A 13,474-nucleotide genomic window follows, 5' to 3' on the forward strand; every position below is an offset into this window, starting at 1 on the left:
GCAATACAACAAACACCAAGAAAATTGGTCACTAAAAGAAATAATGAACAACTCTCCTTCCACTCATGCTTTGGGAATGCCAGATTGATGCAATACAAGAGTTATAAAATTTGAGGAAGATAGTGAATAATGAAGGATATGTAAAAATTAGATAGTTGGCCTCCCATAAATAGTAACATTATCAACTACAAGGCTAAATTAAATAAACTTAAAGCACATTTATTGTATTGTTGCACATTATTTTCTTAAGAATATAATTTTATTGAGTTAAGTTGAAATAGTTTTGGTGTAAGAATATTAAAATGGTAAGTCTAAAGTGAGTTGAATCTTACTTAAAGTGGAAAGTAAAAGTTTCCACCTTCTCAAAGTCAAAATCATTTGTACAACTATTCAAGAGCGAGCCTAAAGATTATGAATTAATGTTTTATCTTTTAATGAAGTTTCATTTAATAAATCTCTTCAGTTTCGAATATGAAGTTATGAAACTTTATGATGATTGTAAGCTCATTTAATGTAGTGTTTGACAACCTTTTCCCATTGTTGTAATGTTTTGAATTCTCTATGGGCTAAAGTGATTTTAAATATCAAGAATGTTAATGAATTGAAATCACTTTTAAGATCATCTAAAAGATTGAGCCGACCACCCATCAATTTTTCATACAAAATCCATTATAACCATCCCAAACAATTGATTAGGAGTGTCAATTCGGGTCAACGGGTCAGGTTCAGGTCAAACCCGGAACTGACCCGATGCTATCTGAGATGACCCGAACCAGACCTGTTTTTGCAAACGGGTTAAAAAATGCAACCCGAACCCGACCCGCCGGGTTGACACAACCCGACATGAATATGGGTTGTGAAGTGTGAAGGTAGGCGCGCCGCGCGCATGGGGACTGCGGCCTCGTAACGCGTGGGCGTCCCGCGGCAGCGTGGATCTCGTGTAGTTGCTCAGCGCGTGTGGATTGGCGAACTGCAGGGCGGCGAGGCGCGCGTACTCACATGGGCCACAACGACGCATTGGGACTGGCGGAGGTGCTGAGGTCACGCCTGGGGAGTGGGAACTGCTGAGGCGCGCTGAACTGCAGTGCAGGCTAGGGCGAAACCCTTCTGCGGACCGCGAGAACAGGCTAGGCTGGGCTAACGCCTAACGGACCCAGACCCGGGTCAACTTCTGGTTGATTTCGGGTTTCCGGGTCAACCCGAACCCGAGCCATTTTTTTAAACGAGTCAAATATCCGAACCCGAATTTTTTCGGGTCGGGTTCAAGTCATGTTTCGGGTCGGGTCCAAAATGAAACCCCTACAATTGATCAACCTTGTTTCTATCATTCTAAGTTTTTCAAAGAGTACTCTTATCACTCCTAATTCCTAACCTACCTTCCCATTAATCTCCTCATATTATTGATCAACTTAAAATAAAACAAATCTTAGATTTTTCCTTAAAGGTCTTCAGCCACCTTGAAATTTCCAACACCTAAAATTTAGAAGCTCTCAAATCACTCTTAATACATTCCCCTACATTTTCTCCAATCAAATAAAAATAGTCTCCAATCAAATAAAATTAGTCACTATTTACTTTTACATATTTTAGTATCATAGCTAAACCTAGTATCATAGCAAGACATCCTTCACACATCACCTCAAATTTCATATGGTTATTAAGAAAACTTTTGTACATGTTTGTGATTGTTTGCTAATTGAGAAAAATATCTTTTTATTTATTTTATTTTCTTTAAGGCATATAGCACGCAAGTGAAGAATGATTATAAAAATATTATTCATCAAATAATGAAATAGCTCAATTTATTTCTAGAGAATTAGAATAGAAAAATTCAACATAAATTGCAAATACAACTAAATAAAGAGATTTATAGATCAATTGAAGAAGAGCCTCCATTAATTGAATAAACTTTTCTTATCATTCCATCTTCATAATTACAATAATCTAAATCACATATCAATGATCCTCCTCAAATACAATATTTAGTTGTCCCATTACCAGTCAAAGTTATACTAGTATCATTGCTTTCATCACCCCCCTTCTGAAATTTTGCAAATTTATCACTTTTTTTAATCAATTATTAAGGTCCTAATGCTGTTATTTGCTTGATCTATATTAATAATTATTATATGCAAATATTTTTATAATGATCATGTTGCAAGAAAAAAAAATTCTTTTGCCTATTTAAATCTCTTCCACATATTTTATAACTTAAAATACCTTCAACTTCAAGGGAAATGTTCTTTTAGATCCAAAGGAATAGATGTAGCACTATACAATTAAATTTGTGAAAGATAATAAAGAATAAAAGAAATTGCTAAGTTTGGATAGCTACCTCCTCTTAATGATAATATCAATAACTTCTATAAGAATAAATTAAATAAATTTATCAATATTTTATTTTATTATTGCATTTTTATTTTATGTTGATGCAGTTGTTCTCTGTGAATGTGAAAAATATGAAGTATGATGTGAGTTGAATTTTAATCTAAGTGGAAAGTCAAAAGCTGCCACCTCACATTGCTATTTCATCAAAGTAAAAGTAAAAAAATACAAATTAGTGTTTTATCTTTTAATGGGTCTACATTCAATACATAAAAATCCCTTTAGTTTTCAAAATAAAGTTATGAAGCCTTGTGATAGTTTCAAGCTCATTTAATGTTGTGTTTGATCACATTTTTATGCTCCTGTAATGTTTTGATCACATTTTTATGCTCTTGTAATGTTTTGTATTCTTCACAACTTCTAATTGTTCTAAATATTAAAACTATTACAATGAAACAATCTTTGATGAAATAAAACTAGTTTTGAGAAAATTATGTTTATATTTTGGTGGATTATTGGTTGTTCAAACCTTGTTCCTTGGTTAGGAGACTTGTAACAACCCTTCTTAGTGAGAGGATATCTATCTTATTATTTATGTATTTTATTTTAATTATTTGTTATATTTATCCTCCCCTCATTACTTTTTTATTATTAGTTTCTCTCATTCCCCACACTCCTATTGCAATTTATACACAAAATACCACTTAACATCCACCTAAAACTAGTAGCTTGTCTCCCTTCAACTTTATATACTAAGATCCCCAACATAATCATTACTAATAACTCATGGACATTATTTCTAAAATTTTAAGCATTCCAAAAGAATTCATACCCCTTTGAACTCTTAACCTAAATTCTATTTATTATCCTAACACAATTAGCAGACAATAATCCAATACTTTCCCATCTCCTTGTAGAGTTTGAACATTCTATGGACTTTTAACCTCTTAACATCCACAAACTCGTAAATTATTCTTAATACATTTTTCTATACCTAATCCTAACAAAAAAAAGTCGCTATAAAATTTCATCAAGAATGCCACCATACCATGAAATTCCAACTCAAAAAACAGTCACTTCTAATTCATTATCTCATATTATAATTGGTTTTTTGTAGCTTCAATTTATGTTGAAGAGAATATTGTGGAATGAGGTTATTTAGCCTTCGTAATGACAGCACAACTCCATGACTATTGACTCCAAATGCTCCATTGGTATAGATGTTCCAATAATGATTCATTGACTAAGATTCTTCTTAGGTGGTGTTAAAGAACTTTGTTAAAAAATTGAATGAGTTTAACTATCAAGTTGGCATTTAGTGTGTAGTCCAACCAATATTTACTAAGCAAAAGGAGTACCTTGTCAACCTCCATAAAAGCTCAGTCTTATGTTTTATTGACTTCAAAGATTAATTAATCACAACTATAATGGAATGCACTTGAAGATATGGTTGAAGCTTCCTAGTATAATCTATCAATGTTAGGGTTAATTTTTTTATTAAATAGGTAGTTCTTCCCTGAGGTTTATCAGAGCCCTTTCATATGTAAAAAATTGGCATTTACTTTTTATAACTTGTCTGATTAAGCATAAACTTATTATGAATTTCCAACTTTGAAACATAAAAACATTGGTTCTCTCTTTTCAAAGAAGAGAGAGAAACTCCGTTTTTTCTGGTTGAAGAAAATTTTTGAATTTTCTATTCGCGGTTTCTCCGCTCGACGCGAATGGTGTCGGAGGATCGCCGGACTCAGGCTCCCGTAGTCTCAGTCAACCTACGTCACCCTCCTCCACCATCACGGAAGATCTCGTGTCAATTCGATTCGTCTCCACCTGCTTTCGGAGACATTGGTCGCAAGAAGGAAAATATGTTCTGGCTTAACAAAGATAGGCCTCTGATTATCAAGGAAGGAGCTTTTGAAGAAAAGAAGAAGATAGTTGACTGCATTGGCATAGGTAAACAAAATTTAATGGAAGATTCAAACTCGAAGGTATTCAGTAAATAAGGAACAAATCTCCAAAAAGGCAACCCGCTCCAAAAAGAGGATTGTACTCAAACCTCTTGTAAGAATGCGGCTGAAGCTAATAAGGAAGTTGTGTATGGTGCTCAGAAAGATAACCAGATTACTGATTATATGGTTTTAGAAGAAGTCAATATAAATTCTAAGGAACATGAAGGCGTAGACAAGGCTGATCGGTGCTCTAACCTGACCAAAGTTTGGGAATGCAAATCTGGAGAACTTGGGAATTGTATTCAAATAAACAATGTTAAATGTTCAAATCCTGTTACTGAAAAACAAGTGCTGAATGCTTGGAAGAAGAAGAATAATATCAAAGTCTCTGAACTTAATTTCGGAGAAAATTTTGTGAATGAAGACGGAGCTGTTAAACTTCATGTTGAAAATGAATTTGATAATTCAAACAGACTTAAGAAGTCTCTGGTGATAAAGATCTTTGGTAATAATATACCTTTCAATGTCATTAGTATGGAGTTAAGGAAACAATGGTCCAGGTTCGACAAATTTCATTTAACTCAACTAGGACTTGGATGGGTGCTTTGTGCCTTTGAGGATCAAGAATCTTTGGAGGAAATAATTGCTTCAGGTCCCTGGTATGTCAATGGCAACATAGTGGGTATGGACAGGTGGTCAGCAGCTTTCTCACCTACATTATTCAAAGGCCTCACAGCCCCAATTTGGATCCGGATGCCAAATCTTCCACTTCAATGTTGGGATGAAGTGAATGTTTGTAGAATTGCTTCCATGGTGGGGACTCCTTACTTGATCGATGGTAACATGTTCCAGTGGTCTAGAAGAGAATTCGCAAGGGTTTGTGTGAGAATCAAACTCGATGAGAAGTTACCCATGGGTGTTTGGGTTGAAGGAGAAATTGGAAAATTTTACCAGAACATTAAACATGAAAGGTTGCCAACATTTTGCTTCAACTGTGGTAAGCTTGGTTACTTAAGGGAGGAATGTTTGAAGAAATCTACTTCGATCAGGTCTAAACAAGGGATTGAAGCTCAAACCAGTGAAGGTGAAGTTGGAGCTGGAGATACAAGCAAAATTACTCAAAATCAGGCTCCTATTGATAATGACAAAGGAGATGGCTATGGTCCTTGGATTCATGTGGACTACAAAGCTAAGAAGAATCATAAAAAAGTTACTGGGAGCAAGGAAATAATAAAGGCCAATTCTAGTTTGGAGGGGAGAACAAAAGAAGCTGTTAAACCAAGCAGTACAATTAGTACTATTGCTGGGAATAATTTGTTAAAACAAAATTCAATTGATTCAAGTTGTTTGAATCAGAAAGCAGGATATGAGGTAACAGAAACCAATCCTATTGTTGATATCTGCTATGCTGTAGTGTGAACCAAATCTGGAGAGGTTTCTGATGTTAAAATTTTGGGTATAAATAACAAGTTCGAAATTCTATGAAATATAGCAAAGGAAGGTGAAATAGTTGAGGAAGGTCTACAACCAAATGCACATGAAGGAATTCAGGCAGAGCCAGTTGATGTTGTATCTAAAGCTTGTGAAGATACCTCTTCTACTGTTAAGAAGAGAGGAACAAAGCAGTTAAAAAACCTGGGACCTATCAGCCTGAAGACAAGGGGTAGGAAAAATGAAGAAGAGGCTAAGGAGAAAGGTGGAATTTATTCCCCATTAATCCATAAATGAATTCCATCTTATTTTGGAATTGTAGAGGAGCCAAGAAAAAGAGGGCTTCTCTCTACCTCAAGGAGGGTTCTTTTCGTTGGGCTATTGGAGACTAGTTTTTATTGAGCATAAAGATGTGGAATCTTCGATTGGCACTGGTTGGAATTACAATTTTGTTCCGTCCGCTGGTTTATCTGGAGGCATTCTTGCTCTGTGGAGAAGCAACCTAGCTAATTTCAACATGATTGAGTGTTCATCTCAATTCATTGTAGGTGATTTGGATATCCTCAATAAGGGGAAAAACATATCACCAATGCTTAGAGTAGCTACTATATATGGCAGCAAAGATGTGTACAATAGAAGATTTCTTTGGAATGGCTTGGAAAAACATATCACCAATGATTGGCCTTTGGTGATCGGTGGAGATTTCAATTGTCTTTTGGCTAAAGAAGACAAGATAGGTGGCAGGAAATTTAACTTCTCTTTGCGGCCGAGAGAGATGAAATACTTTATGACTTCTAATGATCTTCATGAGCTAAATTTCATTGGTCCTAGAATGACCTGGAGCAATAATAAGAAAGGCTATGATCGGATAATGGAAAGATTAGAACGAATTTTGGTCAATTCTACTGCGATGAACTATAATCAACAGATGGTTCTTAAACATCTACCCAGAATTGCATCTGATCACTGTCCTATCCTCCTCAATACTTCAGTTTTTCCTTCCAATAGTAAAAGATCTATCAAATTCAAGGATGTGTGGGCTTCGTATCCGTCATCCTTTGCTGTTGTGAAAAAAGCATGGATGAGAAGAGACTCAGGTTCTCCTGCTGAAATTCTGAATTATAAATTTAAAAGGGCTCTCAAATCCTTATTCTTTTCGAATAAGACTAAGCACAAAGAGTTGAATCATATGAAGGACTTGCTCAAAGAAGAAATTCTTATTCTTCAAACTAAAGAATCTGAAGTTGGTATGCTATCCATGGATGATTATTCTCTTCTAAAATTTAAAATCAACGAGCTCAACTCTACTTTGGCTCGGTTAAACACGTGGTGGAGACAACGATCCAAAGTAAAATGGATAGGTGAAGGAGACCAAAATTCAAAAAAATTTCACTCAATGGCAAGTGCTAGAAAGAACAGCAATCTCATTCCTTGCATTAAGGATGGCAACGGGATTATGGTGGAAAATCATGACCAAATTGAAGACGTTTTATTACAATACTTTAAAGACAAGTGGCAAGATAGAAGATGCTTACTTGAAGGTTGGCCGGATATTCACTCTTTTCTGGATGAGGATGATAAAAGCCAGTTAAACAGAGAATTCATTTTTGAAGAAGTAGAAAATGCTATTAAAGATACAACGGGTGGATCTTCTCCAGGTGAAGACGGTATCTCATATTCTTTTCTCAAAATCTATTGGCCTATTATTAGAATTGAATTCTGGGAAGCTATGAGAAATTTCTTTGAAACTGCTAAGATGAATGAGGATTGGAAGAGAACTTTGATTGTCCTAATTCCCAAAATTAACAATCCAAAATATGCTTATAATTATAGGCCTATTAGCCTTTGTAACACGGTGTACAAAATTGCTTCCAAAGTTCTTCTTAACAGATTAAAAGGTATTATTTCAAAATTAATCTCACTTGAACAAGCTGCCTTTCTTAGAGGGAGATCTCTTCAAGACCATATTTTGATAGCTCATGAACTTATACATAAGTTCAGGTTCTCTAAAGCTTCAAAAGGGCTGGTGTCTATTAAATTAGACATAGAACAAGCATATGATTCAATGGGGTGGCCAACTTTTCAAAAAATTCTTTGTTACTTTGGTTTTCCGGATTTCTTCTCCAAGCTTATTTTGGAATGTGTTCAAAATCCTGCTTTCTCTATTTTAATTAATGGAATTCCTTCCAACTGGATCAAAGCTAGGTGTGGTTTTAGACAAGGGTGCCCCTTGTCTCCTTACCTTTTCATTTTATGTTCTCAGCTTCTTTCTAATGCAATTATGGAAAGGGGTGATTTTGGTGTTCGGGTTAGCAGTAACAGCCCAAGAATTTCGCACTTATTGTACGCTGATGATATCATCTTCTTTGCTGAAGCTAAACTAAAAAATGTGAGAACTATAAAAAGTATTGTCAACAGTTACTGTGGTTGGACTGGCCAAAAGGTGAACATAAGCAAATCTGGTATGCTTTTTGGGAAGCGGTCTCTAGCTTGAAGAAAAGAAAAATTAAAGACATCATGGGATTCAAAGAAGTGAAGGAATTCAATTATCTGGGAACAAAATTGGCTTTAAAAAGGTTGTCTAAAGTGGATTTCCAATTCATATTGGACAAAATTCTGAAGAAGCTTAATAGTTGGGGGCTCAAGTTCATCTCATTAGCAGGTAAAATTACTTTGGTAAAGTATGTTATTCTCTCGGTCCCTTCTTTCCATTAAACATGGATTGCATTATGTTAGCTGGAAGAAGATGTGTGATCCAGTTGAATAAGGCGGCAGAGGAATTCATTCCCGCTTTAGCAAAATGGGCCCTCTAAGAGCTAAATTAGCTTGGAAATACATGAAAGAAGATTCCTTATTGCATAAATTTTTGTTTCCAAAACATGGTTCATGTTGGGTTGCTGAGAACAGAAACAAATCTAATTCTGCTGCATGGAAAATTATCAAAGATGGTAGTAAATCTTTGAGAAATATTGTGAGATGGAATGTAGCAAACGGTCACTCTATTGATGTTTTTGAAGACACCTGGATTTGGGACAAATGCTTAAATAAATGGCCTACATTTGTTAACTCTCAAGAAGAAGTGGTTGATGCTTTAAGAGTGGAAAATTTAATTTCTGAAAATCAATGGAGTATTCCTGAACTTCAGAAATATTTCGGCAAGGAACTACAAGATTTAATCTGTAAGATTGATATCAATCCGGATCTTATTGAAGATCAATTTGAACTCATTCATATGAAATCTGGAAGATCTATTACATCCATGGCTCCTGATCAAAATGCTTATAAATCAAATGACATTGTTGAATGGAAATGGTTGAAAAAAGCAATACTATATGCCAAAGTAGAAAATTTCTAGTGGAGAGTTTTAAACAACGCCTTGCCTTCCAATGCTTTTTTATCTTACAGAAGAATTCATAGGATAACTAACTGTCCTAGAGGCTGTAATGAGGAGGAGAATATTAGCCATCTAACTTGTAAATGTCAGAAGATTGTGGATGTTATTCATCAATTGAACGAATGGGGCTTTTACATTCCTCTATTCGAAAACAAAGAAGAGATGTATAAATGGCTAACATATCAAAACGTATTTCTCTCTAGCTTACTTTGCAATGCAGTTTACTTTACTTGGAAGGATAGGCATGAAATTGTGCACGGGAAGAAGGAAAGAAGTTCATGTTACATAGCTGCCGAAGCTGTTAGCTATGTAGGAGTTCTTAATACTCCAAATTATATCAAATCAGGACGGTTGAGAACAAATCAGCATCTGCTGTTTGAAAATCGTTGGTATTCTCCTCCACCCAATTGGATCAAGGTGAATGTAGATGCTACATTATTTCATTCTTATAAAGGAGGAATTGGAGGAGTGGCTAGAGATCACAAAGGAAGATTTACAGCTGCCTATGGTATATCTCAATTGCATTGGGATATAACTTATTTGGAGTATCAAGCTATAGCTTCAGTCAAAGAGATGATCAAGGATCGTGCAAGGATTTCAAGGCATTATCATTGAGAGTGACAATATGAATGTTATCAAGTTGATCCATAAATCTTTCAAGAAGGGATGCCGAGGTATGGAAAAGTTTTCTTTTGTGGATACTTTTAATTATGTTATTTTTAATCATATCAATAGAGATTGTAATAAGTTAACGGACTTATGTGCTAACTTTGGTGCTTTTTCTTCTTTCTTTTGGGATGATTTAATCCTTGACAAGGTTCCTTCATTTATCAAAATTTTGGAGGAATCTATTGCTTGTATTCGTTAGGGGCTCCTTTTGGTCCCTTAGTTTATTTTCTATAGAATTTGCTTTATGCTTCTTCAAAAAAAAAAAAAGGAAGTTACCAAGTATGCATTTAATTACTTCAATACTAATTCTTAATTCATGTAATCTTTAATTTTTGTTTTTTAAGTTCATAATGAATGAAGCACGTCTCTCTCTTTTTGGGGACATTTAGGCCATTTAAGGCAAACTCACACACACAACGCATACACAAAGACTTGAACCCAAGACCTCTTAGTTGAAAGCCTAAGCTCTCAACCAACAGGTCAAAGTGAGCTGCTCTCTCTCTCTCTCTCTTTCTCTCGAAAAATCTAGAAATAAATAGATCTAAGGTTGGCAACCTCCTAATCATCTTTTGAACAAGCTTTGGATATCAAAGAGAATCCATTCTCCACATAGCTATTACATTCTATAAATTTTCTTTTATGCTTCTCAATAAAATGTAAAATTCAAAAAATTTCTAAAGCTAACTCTGAACACATATTTTTAGACTTGTCTTACAATGCATTTTGGTTGGGTATCAAGTTTTTATACATCTTTCAAGTACTCATCTTTAGTTATAATCATCACTGGCATATCATTAATTTAAACCTATATATTCCTCACTTTTTAACAATGGAAGATGATATTCATAAAATGTCAATAAGTTGCTCTGACATTCTTCTATAAAAATAGCATAGCTTTATAGCTATAATCTACGAACATCTATCAATTCCTATTTTATCTCTCAACATTATTATATTTACTATCAATTTGATGGGCAACTCCTTTAATGAAGCAAGCCTTTAATAGTTTCTCCGCTTCACTTGCATTTCCTAACTCATTTTCTTAAGGGTTTATTTAAGTGCCACGCCAAAAATTTTTAAAGCATTCCAAACAAATACATTTATACTACTTTCAATAGGCTTGCTTAATTTAGAAGATAATTTACCTTTCACCAAAGAGTAGATCTTAAAGGTCTTTCTTGATCCATCCAATCCTGAGTTATGTTCAAGCTCAATTCAATTAAAACTGATATGATACAATGATATCCTGAACTGTTCTATGATAACAAAATAAAGAGCAAAACATTTGCAATTTGCAAGTATAATCATACATAGCATTAGCACAAGTAAACCTTAGAACACATATCATAGCAATAGCTTGAGCTGCTGGGAAGACGGAGGTAATCTTACTAAAAGCTTTGCTAATAATGATCGTTTGATGTTGGGAAGGGTAACCTTGCTCTAACAAAATATGCGAGAATGATCATTTTATCTGTTCGAATATTGATTGGACATGTTAATGTTCGTGAATGTGTAATATACTATAAAGCTTTTTGATATTGTTCTCTATAAAGATGTCACATGTTGCTTGATATGATGTAAATGAGAATCTCCTCGCCATGTAAGCTAACAATGAGAAAAAAACATAAGGAAGATCTAATGTATAAACATTACTTTAAAGGATATTGATATATATACAAAGGCAGATCTAACAGCCTAAACAGATCAAGCTTCCAAGAGCAACAGATTAAACCATTTCTGATTATGCAACTAGGTTTTAGGAACATTAAATCTGTTGGAGATTTAGTTGGACCTGCGCAAATTTCGTATAATTTCCCGAGGAGGAGATAGATAAGAAGAAAAGAGCCCAAAAAGCACAGCTGTTAATAAATATTTTTGCTATAGATGTGGAAGATCTTCAAAAACAAATTCTTATTTATTAATAGCTTAGAATGTGCTCTACTTGATTGCTTGGCGTGATTATAAGATTCAGTAACATATAGCCATAAATTAATTCGGAGGGTTAAAGAAGGCATTTATAATGCTAAATAACATTGATCAAGATGTAATGGTTCTTTCACTAAGGAGACAACATGGATTATATATCCCCATTGCTAGGCTCTCGATATCCCAATAGAATGAAGTATAGTTGAGCCAGAATCACAAAAGTCGCGATCATGCAGTCGAGATTTGACATTGGAAGGATAAATCTGGCTGCTATATAGTTATACTCCAATTTTTATAAGAACACAGGCAATAATAACACTAGGTACATTTAAAGTAACGGAATGAAATACATCCACTACAAAATCTCTTCTCACTTATAAGACTCTCAATCTACTTCATTGTGGCGGCTATATTTGAACCTTAATAGAATCCTATAGCTAGAAAATTTCTAAGTTTGTCGATCGAGAAAGTGTGCATTGAAATCTCTTGCCAGCTCGACCCTCTCTCTCTCTCTCGGATCGCAAGGATTTCTTCATCTCCCAAGTGAGTAAATTTAGTAATTTATAATAAAGGAAAATTACATAAATTAGGGCTCTCAAACTGTTTCAGAAAGAGCTTACTTTCTTTGTCTCATAATATAGGATAATAATAGTGTAGTTATATGCATAGTATATCAATTCTCTCCTTCATATTATATGATTAGGCTTATGATAAATGACTTTCTTGTTAGGTTTGGACAAAACGACCCTCAAAATATAATTTTGGCATAACATTAATATTGATCACTATTGCTAAACTACTATGGCTGAGAGAATAGCTTAGTGTAGAGAAGTTCAATATGTAGGAAATTCTGGTAAGTATTTTGATGTTCTATACTTGACTTACATATCTTGTATAATATGCTTCATCTTATTCAACAAACATAAAGTATAATGGTTACACAGTTCTGATGATATAATTTTTGTCGACAAATGATTCGTCTGTATTACCGTAGCTAACTCGTGCAGATCTAAGATTAGCCAACGGTGGTGTTTGATGGGTTCCATGATCATTCAAAATGTCGAAGATGGGATAATATAAATATATAAATATATATTGAGGGTGCGATCTCACAAGAAGTACTAGTGGCAATGGGGCAAAGTTTTAAAGGGCAGATTGATGGGAGAAATTCTAGGAAGATTCATAATTTCGTGAATGAATCATAAAAAGTGATAATGTACCAATATTTGTATATTAATCAACACATCTAATAAAAAAATAGTTTGAGATAATGACTCACAAAAAAATGAGCACTAAGTAAAGCAAATTGGATAAAGCTGAATATACTCGTATGAATTACATAATAACATGCGCACATCTGCATGAATGCAAGTGTTAAAAAAGTTCAATGTTCACGTAGATTTTGTCGAACTTGATGATTATGCATATTCAACTTGTTCATTAATTAAAAAAACTTTAACATGAATAAAAATTTTAGATGATTTGCTAAATGATCCCGAATACGAATAAGAGGATTAGATTGGTTATCTTTGGCTTAATAAGAACTCTAAATTCATGCGCATGCATGCACATACACATGCACATAAAACTCATTTGACACATATTTTACATTTAAAAATCATTGAATATATATGCTATAAAAATTATAAAAATATTTGATTTAAGTTCCATGAACCTTAAAAGACATTGTATAATGAAAATCACTAAGCATTTTCATGTAATCAGAGCTATGAATAGAAAATATATTGATGTATTTAATGGTAATCACTTGTCAGTTGTT

General features: G+C 34.2%; 1 protein-coding gene across 1 annotated transcript; it reads left to right on the top strand.

Moving 5' to 3' along the window:
• Positions 1 to 4,049: 4,049 nt before the first annotated feature.
• LOC114580862 lies at positions 4,050 to 8,199 on the top strand. The gene is made up of 4 exons (XM_028699649.1): positions 4,050 to 4,313; positions 4,434 to 5,684; positions 5,772 to 5,957; positions 6,028 to 8,199. Exons 1-4 carry the CDS (start codon positions 4,050 to 4,052, stop codon positions 8,197 to 8,199), a joined length of 3,873 nt encoding a protein of 1,290 aa, XP_028555482.1.
• The last annotated feature ends 5,275 nt before the right edge of the window (positions 8,200 to 13,474 follow it).

Source organism: Dendrobium catenatum, unplaced genomic scaffold, assembly GCF_001605985.2.
Source record: "Dendrobium catenatum unplaced genomic scaffold, ASM160598v2 fragScaff_scaffold_1351, whole genome shotgun sequence".
Taxonomy (NCBI): Eukaryota; Viridiplantae; Streptophyta; class Magnoliopsida; order Asparagales; family Orchidaceae; genus Dendrobium; species Dendrobium catenatum.